Genomic DNA, 21,632 nt, shown 5'->3' on the forward strand with positions numbered 1-21,632 from the left:
ACCAATCCTTTCACAGAACAGGAAACTTCATTAGCCTTAATTAAAGACATTGTCTCTTGCTGACCTCTCCTCGGCTATCTTTACCCTGAATCAAATCTTGTGTTAATTCCACCCCCTACCCTGGTGTTACAAAAGGGTCCCCAAGGTAATTGGTGGTGACACCATTATTCTTCACTGTAGGTAGTCTACAGTGGGCTCCAAGTCCCAGAGGTAAGATGAACCCCTAAATCTAGAGGTAAGAGGAAGACCCTCTCTATTGTAAAACCTTATGGGAATCTACAGAACTTAGAACCAATTTGCTGTGGCAGGGTTTCATATACTGGTGTTAGGTGAAATTCTTTTGATGTGTTAAAAACATCCAGAGAAAAAAGCATTCTCCAGGTAATTAGTTTAAAGGGACGGTGGTTTTTTTTATTTTTGTTTTTGGGGTTTTTCCTTTTTTTTTGCATAAGCTAGGAAGTCTTGGAGATTTTATCAGTCTAATATACTCTGTCAGTCTCTCAGAGGGAAATTTCAAATGTACAGTCTTTTTCAAATTTTTTTAACTAGGAAATTTCACTTCTTTTCTTAGCATCATTTGCAAATTCTTAGAATACTAGATAATTCCTTTGTGCTTTGGAAAATAGCTCCAAGTTAGAAAAAAATGCCTTGTCCCTTCCCAACTTAATTAAGAGTCAGCTAGCCTAAAATTCTAATGGAAAAAGCAAACAGATTTGTGAGTTTTAACCAACTATATATCAAGAGAAAGGGTGATACTGTAAAAATGAAATAAAAGTAGAACTTGCCATGAAAGTTGGAAAAGCAAATTTTGGAATAAATATCCCATTATGGTATAATCCTTTCTTTTCAAACTACTTATTTTCTCTCATTTAATAAGAAAGCTTAAGCCAAATAGCCTTAAAACAAACTAAAATGAATAAAAAGCAGAGTACTTGGTCCTCGAAAGTGCCGTCTTTCCCTCTCCTCTGCGTGATTCTCTTTCCCCGCTGGCATCCGTCTTCTAATTTTCAGCCATTACCTAGTTTTGCTCAAACTGGTCTAGCAAATGGTGCCACATTCAATGGGGGGGACCTTCTGGTTCCTGCCTTACTAGAGCAGAGGCTGCACTTGGCACAGTTACTTCTCATCCCTTTTTTGAAACACTAGTATTTTAACTCTCATACACTTCTTTCTCCTAGTTCTCCTAATTCATGGACTTTGTTGTATTTCTACCAGTGTGGATCCTCTAAAACCCTTGATGTGCCCCAAGATCCTGCCCCCATCCCACTCCACATCCTCTCCCTGGGGACCTCACCTACACTAATGGTCCTACCACCTACATGCTGACTAGCCCTAAACTTTCCACTGGGCTTGAGGCTTGTATAATCTAACTATGCGCTGGACAGATGCATCTAAATACCCTACAGGCATCTCAAAGTCTGTCTATACCTGAACTTACCAATTTTTCCTCTGTCCTAAATGTCACTGACTGACCACGACCTTCATGTCATTAAATCCAACAGGAATTTTTCATTTCATCTTATTTGACCTTTCAGCCATATTTGACACTATTGATGTTCCCTCATTCACCAAATACCTCTTGGGTTTCTACTCCTTGTTGCTGCGACACTATACCTTCCTGATTTTCATCCTACCTCTCCAGTTACCACTTTTTTTTTCTTTTTTTTTGCTTTTCTTTTTGACCACTTTTATTTCTCTACCCAAAACTTAAATATTAGAGTTTCTCCAGATTCATTCCTGGGCTCCTGCATCAGCGAGTGGTCTATTGCTGCATAACTTTAAAATTTAGTAATGTAAACCTAACAAATATTTCATCTGTTCATGATTCCACAGGTGAGCAAATTGAGTCTGGCTTGGCTGAGGGGTTCCACTGTTCTTGGCTGTGGTCACTCACACAATGATAGTCACATGAGAGCAAATTCAGGTCTGGCTGATCTAATATGAACTTACACACATGTGTGTTGGTTAGCGATGGCTGTTGGCTGAGCCTCCTTCCCATCACTTATCCTCAAGAAGGTTTAATCTAGACTTCCTAACATGGCAGCCTCAAGGATAAGAGTGGGAGCTGCAAGGCCTCTTGATATCTAGACTCTGATTCCCCAACATTACATTTCCTGTTTCCTGTTTGTTCAAGGAAGTCACAAGGCTGGTTCAGGCTTAAAGAGATCTGGAGAAATAAACTCCACCTCTTAATGGGAGACAACATCACATAAAGTCATGCAAACCAGGATGAAAGGAATACGCACCCTTTTTTTCTTTTTTAACAATATACTCTAATCCCCTTCTTACTCTGTATTACAATCTCTGTATTCATTTCCTAACAGAGCTCATCCATTCATTTGGCTCATTGCCCATGGATAATATATAGCCTTCATATGCCCTAATAATGTATAGCCTTCTCAGACCTTACCTCTAAACTGGTAATACCATATGCCTCCATGATCTCTTCACTTGATATATCAATGATACTTCAAGCTCAATAGCACTAAAAATATAGTAAAATCTTCCTCCAGAAATGTTTTCCTACTTCAGTGCTTCCTATCTTAGTGAGTATAACCATTAACAAGGGGAGTTCCTTGGTAGTCCATTGGTTAAGAATCTGCTTGTCAATTCAGGGGACATACGTTTGATCCCTGGTCTGGGAAAATCCCATATGCCAAGGAGCAACTAAGCCTGTGTGCCACAGCTAAAGAGCCCATGCTCTAGAGCCCACAGCTGAAACTACTGGGCTGGCTTGCTATAGCTTCTGAAGCCCATGCGTCCAGAGCCCATGCTCTGCAAGAAGAGAAGACCTCTCAATACAACCAGAGAGCAGCCCACGTGCAGCAACGAAGACCTAATACAGCCAAAAATAAATACGTAAATAAAAATTTTACCCATTAAAAAAAACAAAGCAAAAAACCATTAGCAAGAGGCCTGGACAAATATTTCTTTTTCATTCCATTTCTATTCCATGACCAAGTTAAGTCACGTCATCTTGAATATCTCTCCACACCATGTACTTTTCTCCAGGTCCACTTCTACCACTTTAGACCACACTTTAGACCAAGCTTTACCACTACCCTTCACTTGAATCTGGTCTTAGAGAGTATGACAAGGCAGGAGCTAAAATCTACATAAAAATGTATTGCTACACAGTCTAGCAGTGCATTGTGATTACATTTCCTTTCTTGAACAGTCTAGTTTCTTTCTTTTTATTCTGTTGTTCATTATCTGCCTGTATCACATCTTTGAATTCTCAAAACTACTTGCTTGGTTAAATTCATAAGCCTGGTTAAACCCAGTTCTCTACCTTCTTCCTGCCTGTATCAGCCCAGCAGATTGTGGCTAATGGAAAGCACATGACTAGTTTCATTTTAACTTCATTATGGTTAACCTCGAGGGGGTCCTAGTGTTGCCCTTACCATCATGCCACATGCCACATGTCCATCTGCTTTCCTCTCCTGCACCAGTGGTCTTCAAACTGTGGCTGCTTTCAAGAGGAAAATAGTTAAGGGAATTGGCTCCTGGATCCTTAACATCTGTCTGGACTCTTTCCTAAAATGTTTCTGCTTCTCCTCTTACTTTACAAAAAAAAGGCATACCCCTCACCCATCTTACATCTCAGAAGTGATGGCTATGCTGTACATGCCTCCTGGAGTCAAAGGGCAGTTACTTTTTGTGATGGATCAAGTCCTCCTGGACATGTTGGACTGTCTGTATTCCTCTGTTCCAAGTATTTTCAGTTAAAGTGAAACTGGCATTAGAAATGGGGTGTTCAGCCACACTGAAATGGTTTCAGTTGTGATACATCATAGAGTGGGGTGGTGTAAGTGATGACAGGTTTTGACCTAGCCTCCTCCACCCCCGGACTATTGTCAAGATCACAGAGCATTCTTGGGGGGAGTCCAGGAGACCAAAGAGGATTGGTGAAAAATACTGGATGCAAAAAATGGCTTTTAAAATGTATTTAATATTGGCAAATCTTTTTAACTATTCTCAGCATTCATCCTTAGGGCCATGCCATTAGCTAGAAAGAAAAGAATCTGAACAGCAAATCAGTGTAAGTTAATAACGCTGATTCTTTACAGTGTAACAGGAATGATTTCTGGGACTACTGATTTTTAATAGATGCATTAGATAAAAGCTACAGATGAAACTTTTATGTGATTTCCTTCAGATTGGGTGAACATTATTAAATAATGTAGTTAGTATCTATTTTATTAAATCATATCATGAAATATTGATTTCAGTTACAGTTAATCCTCATCTTCTAAAATGTTAAATATTGTCTGCTGCTGCTGCTGCTGCTAAGTCACTTCAATCGTGTCTGACTCTATGTGACCCCATAGACGGCAGCCCACCAGGCTCCCCTGTCCCTGGGATTCTACCTCCTATTAAATTAATGGTTGCTGGATTCAAATTTTTTTTCTAGTTGGGTATGAATTTCAATTTCATTAAACAAATAGGAAGACGTAATTATGAAGTCTAAGTAAGTGGGGTTATTTCTAATTTTTATTTGAAATTTTTATTAAATTATTCTCAAAGGCAGAATGTTGAGATCAATATATAAATATAAATGCTACTATTTAAATAAACAATAATAAGACTAGTTACCAATGGCAATTAGAAGTGATTAATAGCAGGCTAATTACAAATAATATGTAGAAAAATGTAACAGTATTTTAATAGTTCTTTTCCTTTGATATAGCACTTTATCTTTTTAAAAACTCTATACTGGATATTTAAATTGTGTAGGCTATGTTATTGTATATTCTTAAGATCTATAAATATATTTTAAAAGGAGAACATAAATACAAAGTTCTAATTAAACATATTATCTGTTTTTAATGAACAATAACAATGACATGTTTTCTTCTGTCTCATGATGTAGTAGGTTATTTTTAATCTCCCTGTTTTCTTTTCCAGTAACATCCCTCTGAACTGCCTGTGGCCTTTAAGACATCCATTTGTTCTTTCATATATAGTGGTAAAACTGGATATAGTCAAAGGTAAATTCATTCTGACTTGCAGTTCAGCTATTATCAAGTCCACATTATATATATTTATAGGTTGAATAGGATTTGCCAAGATTTATATTTGCACTCTCTGCTGAATCTACAGACAGGTGAGCCAACTCTAGTGTTTATGTGGACAAGATAGCAATAATCATTTGTTTTGTGTTTTCTACAGTTTTATTAAAATCATAGAAATCAAGAAAATGATTTGAAACTCCATTTTCAAATGCAAATACCTAAAAGTGGATAAACTCTTTTTTTTTAATTGCTATTATTTGACTCATTTCTGTAAAGTGTAGAAAGCATGATCACAGGTAAGATTTGACAGAATGGACTCAACATAGTAAGCGGCTGATTGGGCTGATTCATGTCCCCCTAAAAGTCATGTCCACCTGGACCCGTGACTGAGACCTTATTTGGAAATAGGGTCAAGTTAAAAAGAGGTCATACTGGGGGTGGTGGTCCTCAATCCAATATGACTAGTGTTCTTTTAAAAACTTTTTTAGATTTTTAATACTGTCTACAAGAGATTATTTATTTACTTAAAAAATTATTTTATTTCTTTTGGCTGCACTGCACAGCATGTGGAATCTAAGATTGAACCTGCTCCCCATTCACAGGAAGCTCAGCATTTTAACCACTGGACTGCTAGGAAGTCTCTGTGACTGGTGTTCTTATAAGAAGGAAATTTGCACATAGATACACAGAGAGAGAGAGAGAGAGAGAGAGAGAGGGAAGATGGCCATGGGGAGATGCAGGCAGAAACTGGAATGATGAAGCTACAAGCCAAGGAACACAAGAGTCACCAGACAACTAGGATTGAGGCATAAAATAGCTTCTTCCCTAGAACCTCAGAGGCAGCATGGTCCTGCTGACACCTCAGTTTCAGACTTTTAGTCTCCAGAACCATGAAGAATGATTTTTTGCTTGTTTGTTTTAAACCACCTGGTTTGTGGGATATTGTTATGGAGGCCCTAGCAACATAATAGAGGCTAGCATACTTGTTTTCAAATTTCCCCACAGGTCGTTTTAGTTCCAACCTAAGAATCAGTAAATGGTACCCTACTCAGTTCCACAGAGCCATAAAGGGAATGATATAATAATGCGTGTTGGTTGTGTGGTATGCCCAAACTAATTCTGTGCTCACTATTTTCAACTGAACATTGGTGTCTTTGGGAGACAATAGAACCGTTTGATTAATTTAGAGGAATTTCTCTGTCTAATCCCAGACTTGTGGGCTTCAGTCTCCATATGTCTTTATCATCTCCTCCTCTGCCCTGCCCCATCCCAGACTCCTTTCTGCATATTGCACAGCATGCTCTGCTCTGGCTTTTTCCCTCCCTCGTCTAGCTGTATGTGTCTTTCCTACTATCATTAAAAGAACCCAGACATTTAGCCCCTGGTTTCAGTGGTATCTGGGTCAGTGCCAGTGATATCACACTTGTTCCCATCTTCAGGATCTGAACTTTCAAAAACATTGTCACAATATTCACAACATTAAAAATTACGGGCAAGGAGAGGGTGGGACAAATTGAGAAAGTAGCATTGACATGTATACGCTATCATGTATAAAACATAACAGCAGGAAGTGGCTGTGGAACAGGGAGCCCAGCCTGGTGTCTGTGACAACCTAGAGGGGTGGGATGGGTCGGGGGGGTAGGGGGAGAAGAGTTTCAAGAGGGAGGGGACATGTATATGTAATTATGACTGATTTGTGTTGATGTATGACAGAGATCACAACATTGTAAAGCAATTATCCTCCAATAAAGCAACTTAAACTAGCACCATCTCTGCTATAAGAGATTGGCTCCATTTTGATGTTTGACTACCAACAGCTTTAGGTCTCATCCTCCTTCTACCCCTCTGCCCTACAAGCAGCTAGGAAAGCCTGCATGCTCTCTCCTTTGGTGCTGGCAGGAGACTGAACTCGTTCCCGTACAGAGAACCCTCACCCCACCCCTATCCCCTCACCACAATAAAAGCCCCACCCCCTCCCCTCACCACAATAAAAACCCCAAGCCAGTATTATGTCTTCTATACCAGCTCTCTCAAAGCATTCTAGACCTGCCTGAAAGGCCTGCCCTGCCCTGCCCTCCCCAGAGACCTCAGTGATATAAATAATCTTTTCACAGCCTCTTGCTGTGTGCATGAATATCAACATCTGACTGAACCAGATTTGGGGATGGTGATCCAGCCTGATTATTCAAGGTGGCCTCTATAATCTTAATTCAAAGCACAACAGTGAATTCATAGGCCAAGTCAAACACAGACTATCAATGCCTCAGTGTCATGATCACACACATTTATGTTTCACACTTAACTTACACCACTTGAAATGAGGCAGCAATGCGTGATCCATTATTGTGAACCACAAATTGTGGTTGCCAACATCAGCGGTGAGGGGAAAAATCAGTGGCAGCGACTGCTAAGGGCAGTTAGTTCACGCTGTATCCATTTGACTCTAATAACAGCCTGGTTTTCAGTCCCTATATTTTGGCCACAGATTTTCTGTTACTTTTAGCTAAATGCATTCCCAACTGGTAGGATTATTTACTCAACATTATTCTCTCCATTTTCAGACATAATTCCCTGGGATCCTCTTTATGGCTCAGAAAACAAAGACAGCTATTGAACATTTCTGTTAGTTAACTAAGTAAAGAAGATTTATGCAATTCTTTCTTGCGCCTAAAATTCTCTCAATTTAACCATACCTCACTGTGATCATAGGTTTGGTAATTTTTAAACTTAAATATATTAATCTTCTTCCATCTGGGTCAAGAGAGGAGAATGAAAATAAAACTTTCTAAGGCAAAGTGACTTCAAATTTAAAATATTAAAATAGTAAAATAAACACAAGGTTTCTTTTTCCATTATTTTCATTCACTCAGTCAGTCAACCATTTATTTGAAAGTCTTTGACGTGACACAGACTGTATCTGAGTTTGCACTAGCCCCACCCCACGATTCTGCAGTCATCACTGAAACCTAGAACTTTTTGCATCCTTGGGAGGGGCTTTCTAGAACACAAGATTTTCAATTCTAAAACTGGGACCATTTCTTTTTTTTTTTTTTTTTGTATTTTTTCCCCAGTTTTATTTATTTATTTATTTACTTTACAACATTGTATTGGTTTTGCCATACATTGACTTGAATCCTCCATGGGTGTACATGTGTTCCCCATCCTGAAACCCCCTCCCACCTCCCTCCCCATCCCTCCCCTCTGGGTCATCCCAGTGCACCAGCCCTGAGCACCCTGTCTCATGCATCGAACCTGGACTGGCGATTCATTTCACATATGATAATTTACATGTTTCAATGCCATTCTCCCATATCATCCTACCCTCGCCCTCTCCCACAGAGTCCAAAAGACTGTTCTATACACCTGTGTCTCTTTTGCTGTCTCGCATACAGGGTTATCATTACCATCTTTCTAAATTCCATATATATGCATTATGGTGGTGTTGGTGTTAGTCGTTCAGTCGTGCCCGACTCTTTGCGACCCCGTGGACTGCAGCCCACTAGGCTCCTCTGTTCATGAGATTTTCCAGGCAAGGATACTGGAGTGGGTCGCCATTTCCTTCTCCAGGGGATCTTCCCAACCCAGGGATCGAACCCGGGTCTCCTGCACTGCAGGCAGATTCTTTACCAACTGAGCTATAAGGGAAGCTCTATATATGTGTTATGAGAGAACTTAAACAAGAACTGCTTGGTTGAACACCATCTAATTACTGGCTGGCAGAAATAATCAGACATGATAATTATTCTTGTTGTTTTAAGACACTAAGTTTTGCGGTGATTTGTTATGCAGTGATAGACAACTAAAACAGCAACTCAAACTGCCTACGTTGGGTCCCTGATCTTTTCCCTCAAACCTATTCTTTTCATAGTCTTCCCTTTTCCTTATATGACAGCTCCTTTCCTTGGCTCCCTTTTTTCCCTCTCACATCCAACTATTCAACAATTGAGTTGGTTTTACCTTCAAAATATATCGAGTCTGACCACTTCTCCTATCCTTCACTGCTTTCATCCTACTTCATTGCCACTGTTATCTCTTGCTCAGAAGATCTCAATCATCTCCTGACTAGTTTCCCTACTTCCTCTCTTGCCCCTTTCAGTCTCTTTCCAACACAATATCCAGAATGACTCTGTAAAAATGTACATGAGATCCTGTCACTCCATTGCTCAAAACTCTCTCAAGGTTTCCCATCTCTCCTATGATAAAAGCCAAAGTCCTTGCTGGGACTCACACAGCCCCATATGATCTATTCCCCGTCACTTCTTTCGTTATTCCTCTCTAGGTCTCCCTCTTGGTCAGTCTGCTGTAGCCACATGAGCTTCCTTGCTCTTGTTCAAACACAATAAGAACATCCATGTCTTAGGGCTATGGGACATTCGGTCCCCTTTGCCTAGAATGTTGTTCTTTTTGCCAAGATGGTCACTTGGTTGGTTCCCTTGCTCTCTGGAGGCTGCCTTCTCATGGAGAAGGGCCCCGAGGCCCTCGCTGCTCAGAGCACCTAAAATTTCAGCCTCCCAGGCTGACTCTTCCTATTCTCCTTCCATTCTTTATTTTCCTTAGAGTACTTTTCATTATCTGCCATACCATACATTCTGCATATTTACCTTGTTTATTGTTTGTCTCCCCACTGAAATGAAAGCTCTATGAAGGCAAGGATTTCTGTCTGTTATGTTCACTGTGTTATCCTCAGAGCCTAGAGAACAGGACATGGGACACAGCAAACTTTCAAGAAACTTATTGTTCAATGGATAGTCATCATCGTATATGCACTGTATACACCAGTACTATATATAATATATATACTCATGGATTTTCAAATATAGAAGCAGCACTTAGGAAGATAACAGAAGACAATCATGATTACAGAAGAGAATGCAAGTGCTGTCAACCTTAAGGATGTGAGAGTGTGATGCAGCAGTTTGGAGATGAAAGGAGAAGTACAAAGAAGGGAATGGATGCCAGTATCTTCATCCTGCAAAATATCAGAGACAAGAGGTACTCTTTCTGGTGATTGGAAAAAGAAGTAAAGTTATGAGTACCAAATTGAGAGTCAGAAGCAGAACTAAAAGAACTAAGAACAATGAATTCTCTATAGGAACACGGGAGATGAGAGTGATGATGTTGTCATTGCTGTGAGTCAGTAGAAAATATCGGCAATATCTGTCTTGGCCTGATTTCCCTAGAACACAGAGCCTGAGGCAAAGCTTAAGGGCTAATGTTTTATTAGGAGGTACAACCCCTGCTCTGAGAGAGTTAGAAGGAAGACAGACAGGGAAGGATTGGCAGCAAGTACAATGAGTTACTGCATTGATGAATGATGAGTTACTGCATTGGCCACTGCTTTATAAAGTGCCTTGAATAACCATAGCTGGTTCCTCAGCTGGTGACCACTAGTCATAAAGAAGCTCTTTGGCAGGCTGGTTGGTAATGTTGTGCCTGGAACAATCCATCAGAGGGAGAAAGGTAGAGAAAACATACCTACAATCTGCCTTTGCTTTCTTTCTTCCACCGATCGGAATCTGCTGCCTGGAGAGTTGACTCTCCCACGCATGCAGGCTGTGTCACTGGCCCCTGCAGGAGCCACGGGGGAAGCAGATCTGTGCGTGTGGCCTAATGGCCTCCTGGGGTGGAAACAGCTCAGATTCAGTTGGTGACCACTGGGATGGCCTGGGCAGGTGAGCTGAGAGACTGGGAGGAAGGTAAGGCTGAAGAAATCTGAGTAAATCCATATGATATAGCTGATATAATGCCCCAATCTGATAAATCAAGAGACACAGATACAAGCATTTTTTTTTTGGAGATAAGAAGGAAACTATTAAAAGAATAAAATCAGCAAAGAGTTAAAGTGGTTGCCTTTGGGACAGGGAAGAGGTTGGACAGTAGAATGTTGGTTATTATTATTATTAGCTTTTCTAGACAATTGTTTCATGCATGAATTACATTGACAAAAATTATTTTTTAAAATCTCACAAACTCGGTTTTATTACTCCCTTTCCCCAAATTCTTCAATGATATTCCATTGCTTTTAGGACAGTTAAACATGTTGAACAAACTTATTTCCAAAGGAAATATTAGTTCTCAGACACTGCAGGTTAATATTCTTGCTATCTGTATCATCTAAATTTGTTCCACTATGAATGCACTATTCAAATGCCAGGATTTTGTACTAATCCTGCCACAGACACGGCATTTAAAGGAAAAAAAGCGCAACTGCCCATGTTGAATTTCAGAGATTTCAGTTCTAAACTAAAGCCCCTGACTCTCAGAGGCCTGCAGGCCTCTCCAGCTCACTGTAAACTATGCCCTCCTGCTTTTCACTCAAGCCATATTGGCCACCTTTCTGTTTCATGGACCCCCACTCTTCTTCCTCAGAGCTTTTGCATCAGAATGCTCCCTTCACTGACCACGGCCCCCTCCCCACCCCATTCCTCGACACATCTACTTCAGTCTTTACACTGAGCTTCAGGTATCCACATGTCACCTACGTGATATTTGCCTTTTTTAGGTAATGCCAACTGTGACACGCATGGGATTTCCCAGGCAAGAACACTTGCCTGGAGGGGACTGCTGTCTCCTCCTCCAGGAGATCTTCCAGACCCAGGGATTGAACCCGTGTCTCCTGTGTCTCCTGCATTGCAGGCAGATCTTTTACCACTAGTGCCACCTGGGAAGCTGGCATTTTAATCACCACCTTCCTTTAAACTGATACTTTGTTAAACATAAAGACATTTATTTTACAAGGAAACTTCATCTGCCAACAAAACGGGAAACCAATATCATCTGTCATAAACTGCAAAACTGTAAAAAAAAATAATGAGGATAATAATAATGTATTTCTGTATCACTAATGGTCCATGTAACATGCTTTGCAACACCCTAGACTAGTTACTTGACTTTTTCTTCCTCATCTTTGAGTTATTAGCTTAAATATTCCTTTTTTCCCCCCCAGGGAAATCTCTCTAACAGCTCTTGTGCTGTGCATCTTCCAGGCCATTGCTACACAACATTTAAGAGCCTACAACACCTGTGGTCATCTACCTGTGGGATTATTTTTAAATGGCTGCTTCTCCCACTGGACTTAAGCTTCATGAGAATAAGACGTGTGTCAATTTTGCTCACCTCACATCTCCTCCTTATGTCTCCAGTGTGGAACCCATTGTTAATGCTTTAAAAAGATGTGTGGGATGAATAAATCAGTACCTGTATGAGATTATCACTTGACATCAACCAACTTCCTGTGTTTTGCTTCCACGCTCGCCAATCCATAGTCTAATTGCGTGTCTCCAAATTCTTTCTGAAAGGAAGAAGAGGGTGGCCTGGGGTGGCAAGTCAGAGTTACCAAAAATGCCTACAAGAGCATCTCCTACCCTGTGTGTCCTTATGCAGAGCGACTTTGTCACCCTCCCATTAAGAGATGAGTTTAATTCCCTCCCCTTGAATCTAGGTTAGGCTTAGTGACTCACCTGAACCAGCACATGTGACTTCCAAAGCAGGTCAGAAAAGGCTTGCAGCTTTCACCTCTTTCAGCTCACTCACTGCCTGGCTGAGCCTCTCAGGACATGCCCTCACAGAGCCCAGCCAATGGCTGTGAAGAGCTGTGAGGAGCCCAGCCAATGGTCGTGAAGAGCCCAAGCCAATTGGCTGCCAGCCTCAGCGGAGCCGGATCTTCAAGTACCAGGGCTCGGTCGGGCTCGGTCATCAGTATGGTGAGTGAGGCAGCCTCTAGGTGGGTCCCACCCTCAACCATCGAAGTTTCCCAGGTGAGGCCCCAGATGTTGTGGATCAGAGCCAAGCCATCCTTATTTACCCTGTCTGAATTCCTGACCCACTCAATCTGTGAGCATAGTAAGATGACTGTTGTTTTATGCCATTAAGTTCTGGGGTGGTTTTTGCACAGCAGTAGATAATGAGATCGGAGGAGGCAATGGCACCCCACTCCAGTACTCTTGCCTGGAGAATCCCATGCATGAAGGAGCCTAGTAGGCTGCTGTCGATGGGGTCGCTCAGAGTCGGACACGACTGAGCGAATTCACTTTCACTTTTCACTTTCATGCATTGGAGAAGGAAATGGCAACCCACTCCAGTGTTCTTTCCTGGAGACTCCCAGGGACGGGGGAGCCTGGTGGGCTGCCGTCTATGGGGCCGCACAGAGTCGGACACGACTGAAGCGACTTAGCAGCAGCAGCAGCAGATAATGAGAATAGAGTTTGGTACCTGGAAAGTGGGATTCTCCCATAACAACCCCCCAAAACCACAACCCACTGGCTTTTGATTGGGAAGCTGGAAGAAGCTTGTGGAAACAAAGGAAAACCAATAAAATGAGAACAAGCAAAAGCTACTTATTCAAAACTTGAAGGAGTCAGCCACCATCATTTGCATTTTGGCAAACAGTCAAAGGCAGGCAGAGGAGTTTTGTAGTGGACAAAAGGGGAAAACTTCAAATATGCCCTGGTTGGAGGCTGTTGGCATGAAGATACTGTACACAGAGTAACTAGAAGTGGGAAATCTTATGTGATTGGTTAGGATGAACATTTGGCTTTCACTGGTTGGCCCTAAATTGGAAGCAGGGATAAAAATTAGGGAAGCTGAAGTTATTAATCAAGTCCTGGTCATTTTGGGCCAATTGTTGCAAGAGATAGCTATCTACTTTTCTATAGTCTGTCTTATAGCAGGCTGGATTTCTGGGCTAGTTACTACAGATAATAGGTTAGTTTCCTAGGCTGGCTGCTGCAGATTGTGGGTGAGAATTTTTATGTATTATCTGGCCCTTATCTGTTTGTATATTCAGCCTCTCAACGTCTTGAGAGGTTTGTTAGTGAAATCTGGATGAACCTTGAGAAGATTGTCAGTGAAAGCTAGAGAGATGAGGAGGAAATTGGTATTGGAAGGTGGAAAAAAGATGACCATGCTGTTATAGCAAAAGGCTTAGCAACATCATCACCTGTGATAACATGAAAAATAGAAGATACAGCAAATGAACTAGTGTATCTGGTTAAGGAGATTTCCTGAAAGAATGCTGACAGTGTCAACTGGTTTCTTTTACTTACTGATGACAAAATATAGCTCTGTTTAATTTTGCAGCAACATTTAGAGGAAGTATAAAGAGCTCCAGTCAGTCTTTCCAAGCAGTAAATCATCCTCAGAGTTAGGCAAGACCCTCAGTGTAAAGGTCAAATCAAGGGTGCAATCAGGAAAACAGTGTCTCAGAGTATAGAAGAAGTCAACAGTGTAACTTTAAATTTTTTTTTTTAAGGCCTCAGAAAGATGTAAGATGGTGCCCCATGAACCATTTCAGACAGAAACATAATAGGCCTTTAAAGGACCTTAAGACTAGAAGACTCATCTCTTTGGTCCACAAGCCTCCAGACTGCAAGGAACTGCAGTGATGGGTCTATGCCCACGAAAGATCCTGAGACACCTGAGAAACTGTTGTGTGGATCTCAGAACTGAAATCCTAAATCACAATGGACAGTTGTATTTTTCCCCTTAAAGATTGTATCTGAGGCAGTTTAATATTAAAATCATTAGTGTTCAAAGAGAACATTGTCAATCACAAATTTAGACTGTATAGAGAGTGGCATTAAATTGTAGGGTTTAATGCAGCATATGTATCTTAGTAGTGGTATTTTAGATGGATACAAAGTGAGGAAACTATAAACGAGGACACAATTTACAGAGGAAAACAAACAGACCTTATGAATAAACAGTACAGAAGCTGATTTTTAAACCCTGAGCTGGGAAGGTATCTGGGATTGTTTAAACTCAAGTGTAGAAGCTGGCCATTAGTGCTGCTCCAGTGAGGAGCTGGAAGTAAAATGAAATCATTAAGTTTAAATGTAATAAAACTGTTGGTTTTCACTCTATGTGTTTCTGTTTTTGTCTGTTTTCTAGAAAGGTTTCCCATTTCCAAGAGAGAGGTGGTGGTGTCTAAGTCGTGTCTGACTCTTGCGACCCCTTGTACTGTAGCCCAACAGGCTCCTCTGTCCATGGGATTCTCTGGCAAGAATGCTGGAGTGGGTTGCCATTTCCTTCTCCAGGGGATCTTCCCGACCCAGGAATTGAACCCAGGTTTCCTGCATTGCAGGCAAATTCTTTCCCAAATGAGCTACGAGAGAAAGAGAGAGGAGTGATTAAACTTAACCCACAGATGAAGGATTGGAGCAAAGAGGCGAACTTACATGATCAAGTCAAGGACTGGCCTATTTCAATCACAGCCCTGTTTGTGGATTATGAATCTTTTCAGAATACAACTAAGTTCTGTATCCACTGTCCAGGGGAAAATAAAGGTCCAGAAAGAACTTGGCATACAGTGCCCATTCATGGACCCCCATGTCCATGAGTCTCTCAGCCAAACATATTAGGATAAATACAAACAACAGAATTCCATAAAGCAGTTAATGAACTTCATGTTCTATACTTTGAAATGGAAAAAGAAATATATAAAGGGTTCAAGAAGTAGACCATAGTTGCATTTAAGTAATATAATCCTGTTTATAGAAAAGCAAACATTTATATTATATATAAAACAACAGTAACAGATTTTTTATTCTAAGTTATTTAACTTGTATTATCAAATTTAATCCTCCCGCCTCAACAACCCTATAAAGCTTACCAGGTGGTACTAGTGATAAAGAATCTACCTGCCAATGCAGGAAACACAGGTTCAATCCCAGGGTTGGTGAGATCCCCTGGAGAAGGAAATGGCAACCCAAAGCCTAGAAAATTACATGGACGAAGGAGCCTGGTGGGCTACAGCGCAGGGGTTGCAAAGAGTCAGACAGGACTGAGCATGTACGCATGCCCAACAACCCCATAAATTAGGTTCTATCATTATACCTATTTTGCAAATGAGGAAACCAAGTCTTGGGGAATTAAGTAGTTTGTCTGAAATTATACAGCTAGGTGTGGGTACAGGCAGTTTCCAAACCCAGGAGACACACACACACACTCAAGCTGGAAGCCACATGAGATTAGGAACCTCTGGCATATTTAGCATCAAGGTCAGGGCCGGGAACAGTGCAGGAGGTCAATAAAGATGTGTTGATTGAATGAAAGAACAGTGGTTATCTATGAAGGGAAAGGATAAAGTGGCCCTTTTATTTTCTGCTCTGTTTATTATTTGGATTTTTATGAGTATGTTGGTGAAACATTGTTAGTATTTAATAAATAGCTATGTTCATCTCTATATTTTCCATCCCTCACGCATACAGGCGTGTTCACGGGACTAACTCTCATCAAAGGGAAGCAGGTAGAAATAATGTGTCTCCTTTAGTCTGAGGCAGATATGAGACGAGGATGACTGGGGACCATTCTTCAGGTTGGAGACTATGAGCGATCCAGCACTGAGGCTGCCACTTTATCTCCCAGTGTGATCTTGTAGGGTAAATGAAGATGAATTTCAAGTTGTTGTTTATGACTCCCTGAATTATCTTTTTTGGTTTACTTGTTTATTGTATCTTTACTGCCCTACTAGAATATCAGTCTCCTAAGAGGAAAAAGCTTATCTGTCCTGTTCACTGTTCCATCCCTAGGCTCATGTCACTGACACATGAGAAGAGCCCTATAAATAGTGGAATAAATGAATCACTGACTGACTAAAGTCCTCTGGGTACCCGAGCATGGGCAAAGTTGGAAAGCAGTGATGGAGTTTTCCATAGCAACAGCCTAAGAGAATACCCTTTTGGGGGTGAGAACTCATTTTGAGGACTCCAGCAGACAGAGGCTAGGAGGAGCCAGTAAGGTGACACCATGTGACATCTTTTAAAGCGATGTAATTCACAACTGCCACAGGAAGAGTCAGCAGGAGCACTGCTAATGCCTGCCTCTGGAAGCACCGTGTGATCCGCCAGGGTACTGGTTATAGTTTAGTTACTGTATACAGACAGCAAATAACAATGGCTTAAACAAGATGGTTTATTTCTGTCTTAGAAGTCTAGCAGGTAGGCAGCCCAGGAAAGCTGGGCTGCTCTGCTTCAAGTGATGGTCTGGGGACACCTATTCCTTCTGTTTTTTATTTTAAAGACCTTTTCTAAGGTCTTTTATGATGTTGCCCTTATCTACATGACTGACCTGGAGGCCCACCACCATTATATGCATCCCAGTCACAGAAAAGGGGTAAAGAGGAAGGGGAGGGCATGCAGCTTTCTTTTGAGGATCTTACTGAGAGTGGCATTTATCACTCAGGCTCACATTCCATGGCTGGGAACTTGGCTACACCTGGCTACAAGCGAGGCTGTGGTGTGTCATCTCTAGACAGAGAGTCACATGCCTCCCTAAAACCTGGGCATTACTACTGCTATAAGGAAGAAAGGAACGATGCATACTGGGGGATAACTGGCAATCTCTCACCAGTGAGGAGGCATCATAGCTGATGCTGAGAAACTCTTTGTCCAAACCTAATGGTCTATATATGTGACTCCATTATTTTTTTTATTATTTTTGACAAGTTGTGTCACAAGATATGATAGTCATCCTCTAAAATGGCCTCCAGTGATTCCCACCTCCTGGTATTCAAACCCTTATATAACCCCTTTCTCTTGAGTAGCCTTCTTCAAGTGAATAGAATGTTGATAGGCTGTACTTCTATGAGGAGATCACAAAAGATTTACTTCCAACTTCCTAGCATATTTTTTTTAAAATTGCTTTCCCAGCTTGCATGTTTTGATGAAGGAAGTGGCCATGTTGGAGGGACTCATGTATCAAGAAACCGTGGGTAGTCTCCAGAATATAGCCAACAAGGAACCGAGGCCCTCAGTCCAACACCCCACAGAGAACTGAGTCCTGCCAATAGTCACTTAAGTCTGGCAGTGTATCATTCACTGGTCCAGCCTTCAAATGAGGCCCTGGTCCTGGTCAACACTTTGACTGACTGCAGTCTCATGAGAGACCCTAAGCAGAGGCTACAACTAAGCCCTGCCTAGACTCCTGGTGCTCAGAATCTGTGAGATAGTGTGTGTTGTTTCAAGCCTTTCAGACTGTGGTATTTGTTATGCAACAAAAGGTAACTAATACAGAGGAATCTTTGTCAAGACTGTTGCCAAATGCTCTGGATCTAGCCTCTTTAGGACTGCCATGCCTGTTTCTTCTGAGGTATGGTCCGTCCATATTCCTGTGGTGCTGGAGAAGACTCTTTAGAGTCCCTTGGGCAGTAAAGAGATCAAGCCAGTCAATCCTAAAGGAAACCAACCCTGAATATTCACTGGAAGAACTGATGCTGAAGCTGAAGCTCCAATACTTCGGCCATCTGATGTGAAGACATGACTCATTGGAAAAGACCTTGATGCTGAGAAAGATTGAAGGCAGGAGGAGAAGGGGGCGACAGGGGATGAGACGGTTGGATGGCATCACCAACTCAATGGACATGAGTTTGCACAAACTCTGGGAGATGATGAAGGACAGGGAATCCTGGCGTGCTGCAGTCCATGGGGTCACAAAGAGTCGGACATGATGGGGTGGCTGAACAAGACCAGATACCTGTTCCTTCTGAGGTACGGTCTTTCCGTATCATCAGTCCCTCAGTTCTCCACATGACACTCATCACTATCAGCTCTTTCCCATCAGAGAGGCTCTCCTTTTCTCCTCAGCTCTGGCTTCTTCTACTCCCTACCCTTCCCGTTTTTGCTTTTTGTTTCCTTTGAATAGTCACTTAGCACAACCTTCTATATGAGCTTAGATTTTGATAACAATAGTCAGAAAGATGCAAGGGGATGACTGCTAAGGCACTGGGAAGTTGAGATTGTCTCAGAGAAGGCAGGAGACCCAGGATACTGGGAAGGGCAGAGGGTCAGCAGCCTCCGACAACCACCTTACCTCTGCCCAAACAGCCCAGGGTAGAAAGAGATCCTGGTGTCGTCCCTGAGTCCTCTCCCACTCTTCATGATCCTTAACTCTGTCCCCCTTTTCTAGGCTGCTGGGTTTCCATTGAGTGTACTTACTCATTAATGTATCATAGATAACTGTTGCTTCATTTGATCAGACATGCCCTCAGCTGTCTCCTCTGATAAATGAGAAGGTCAAACTGGATGATTTTAAAGTTCTCCTCCAACTCCAACATGTTAAATTCTCTCTCTCTAAGTACCAGTTGGGGGGATTTATCTGGTCACAGAGTGCACCTGTGATCTTTCAAGGTTCTGGGGAACTCCTAGGGAACATGCCATAGTCAGCATCAACCTAGCTTTTTGTTGTCTTTCACTAAGTGTTCTCCTAAAGTACCCCAGTGAAGAAAGCTGAGAACTGAAAAATTGATGTTTTTGAACTATGGTGTTGGAGAAGACTCTTGAGAGTCTCTTGGACTGCAAGGAGATCCAACCAGTCCATCCTAAAGGAGATCAGTCCTGGGTGTTCATTGGAAGGACTGATGCTGAAGCTGAAACTTCAATACTTTGGCCACCTCATGCGAAGAGTTGACTCATTGGAAAAGACCCTGATGCTGGGAAGGATTGGGGGCAGGAGCAGAAGGGGATGACAGAGGATGAGATGGCTGGATGGCATCACCGGCTCGATGGACATGGGTTTGAGTAAACTCTGGGAGTTGGTGATGGACAGGGAGGCCTGGCGTGCTGCAATTCATGGGGTCACAAAGAGTTGGACACGACTGAGCAACTGAACTGAACTGAAAGTACCCCAAATCAATGATGGACAGTTCAGGTTTGGAGGCAGAGAAAGAGGCTCATTCACTGGAAAAAACTTTCATTTATGTTACAAGCTTCCCGGGAACTTATAATTCATAACATCTTTCTGTAATTCCAAAGGTCAGAAATAAAATGTTTTTCAAAGAAATGTTATAAAATCATGCTTTGGTTTGAGAAACAGACCTGAGATAAGCCAAGAAAGATTTGGTGGAGAAGGAGAAGGTAGGCCGAGGAAGATAGCAGAGAAGTCAGAGGAATTTAAGACTCTGAGTTTAGATAAATATCTACAACTTCCTAAATTTTGGCCTCCACCAAGAAGCCCTAGGGCTCTGGACTTGTTTTAAAATGGCCTTTTTTTTTTTTTTTTTTTTAAAGCAAAACAAAGGCTTGAAGCAACTGTGCTTGTGTTTTAGAAATGCCATCTTTGCATTTCTGCAGCATGGAGTCTACCTGTATTTTCCACTCATAGTGGTATAGTTTATACATGCCCTATGATAATTAGTTATTACTCATCCAATGACACTAGAAAACCAAACTGCTTGTTTAGCTGAGTATTCCTTTAAAGGAAACAGATGTTGTTAAAAGTTATTGTCCCACGTTTGGGGGAAAATTCCACTAACATATGAAATATGATTGGTGATTCAAAAACATAAATCTTCTGTGTATATTATATACTATGATAAAAGGACAATTGTCTACATAATTGTATATCATGCACAGAAGAATCACTCTACAATTAAGACTATTACTGTCTTTTCATCAGGAGTTAGAAGATTGTCAATTGAGTCTCTCGACTGGGTGAGGGATTTCAGCCAAGTGGCCTGTCCATTGAGACAGAATGGCCAAGTCCATTCTCTATTTACCCAGAATAGCTTGTGAGTGGTAGGCTTGAATTTGCTTATTTCCATAGATTAATCTTATGCATTACTAAAGGTACAACCTTCTAAACTAGTGGTTCTCAAAGTTTAGCGTGCATGGGAATCACCTGTAGGACTTACTAAAACACATTTTGCTGGGTCCTTTCCCCAGAGTTTCTGATTTAGTTAACTTGGAACTGGACCCAAGAATCTGCATTTCTAACAAGTTCCCAAGTGATGCTAATGTTGCTGGTCTGGGGACCACACTCTTGAACTCTCAGCTCTATATAAAAACCGAAATGATTTCCGAATGCTGCAGGTGGAGTTTGTTTGTGAAAGCAGAAATATTTATGGCATAAAATAATTTAATAATTTACTATTGTTTTAAACAATTAAACAAAGTTGTTTAATATTGTTTTACCTGCAGTAATTTAATTTCTCTTTCCTTTGTGTTGTAATAGGAGGTTCATTAGTTGCTTTTTACTTAGGCCTGGTATTATATTCATTTGTGTACATGTCTTATCTCCTTTATGATTGTGAGCTCTTTGAAGGATTGTGTTCATCTTTGAATGCTCAATGAACCTTAGTCATCAAATAAAAGGTGAGTTGAACTTAGTTATGTATACATGTTTTGAATTTGTTTTGCCTGAGTTTTCTGCATCTAGTATTGTAAATAACAAATAATGAATTAATTATGCAGCTCATATTCTTAATTATATATATCAACATAACTGACTTCAAGGGTATGATGTCTTTAAATTTAGCTGGGTCAAAGCTTGTAAATCTAAATAGTTATATTAACATAATTATTGAAAAGTTGCCTATACTTTTCAGTTCTGTCACTGTACTATGAAATTTCCATACATATAAACATGACTTGGCGACATGCATCATGGTAGAGCATTTATGAAGACTGACACCCCCAGAAGTGTTATCTTCAAACACCAACATTAAGAGCATGTGAATATGTTCTGATATTACTCTGCAGAGAGGCTGACTGATTTAGCCCCAAATTACTTTGCTCCTCTTCAATGCCTTTAACTATATATTTTCAAAACCTGGATTTCTGAAAGCAGTTGCCAGAATGCCAGGAATACCCATACTACTGTTGTATCTTTAGTAGCCTTAATAAA

At 41.1% G+C, this 21,632-nt stretch overlaps 1 protein-coding gene across 6 annotated transcripts in view; it reads right to left on the reverse strand.

Annotated features, from left to right (window-relative positions):
• The window catches only part of ERICH2 (glutamate rich 2), a 54,852-nt gene extending 39,538 nt beyond the window's left edge, over nucleotides 1-15,314 (reverse strand). For 2 of the 6 annotated variants that reach the window (XM_061135208.1, XM_061135210.1), the window contains exon 1: nucleotides 12,213-12,273. Coding sequence is in view for 3 of the 6 variants with exons in the window: in XM_061135206.1 (XP_060991189.1) it covers nucleotides 10,491-10,563 (73 nt within the window). In the remaining 3 variants the exon portion in view is untranslated. Of the gene's footprint in view, nucleotides 1-10,490; nucleotides 11,341-12,212; nucleotides 12,307-12,475 lie in introns of those variants that run through there. The other 4 variants (XM_061135207.1, XM_061135206.1, XM_061135205.1 and 1 more) reach the window with 4 other exon arrangements.
• Nucleotides 15,315-21,632: the final 6,318 nt, after the last annotated feature.

The sequence above is a fragment of the Dama dama genome, chromosome 33 (genome assembly GCF_033118175.1).
Source record: "Dama dama isolate Ldn47 chromosome 33, ASM3311817v1, whole genome shotgun sequence".
NCBI lineage: Eukaryota > Metazoa > Chordata > Mammalia > Artiodactyla > Cervidae > Dama > Dama dama.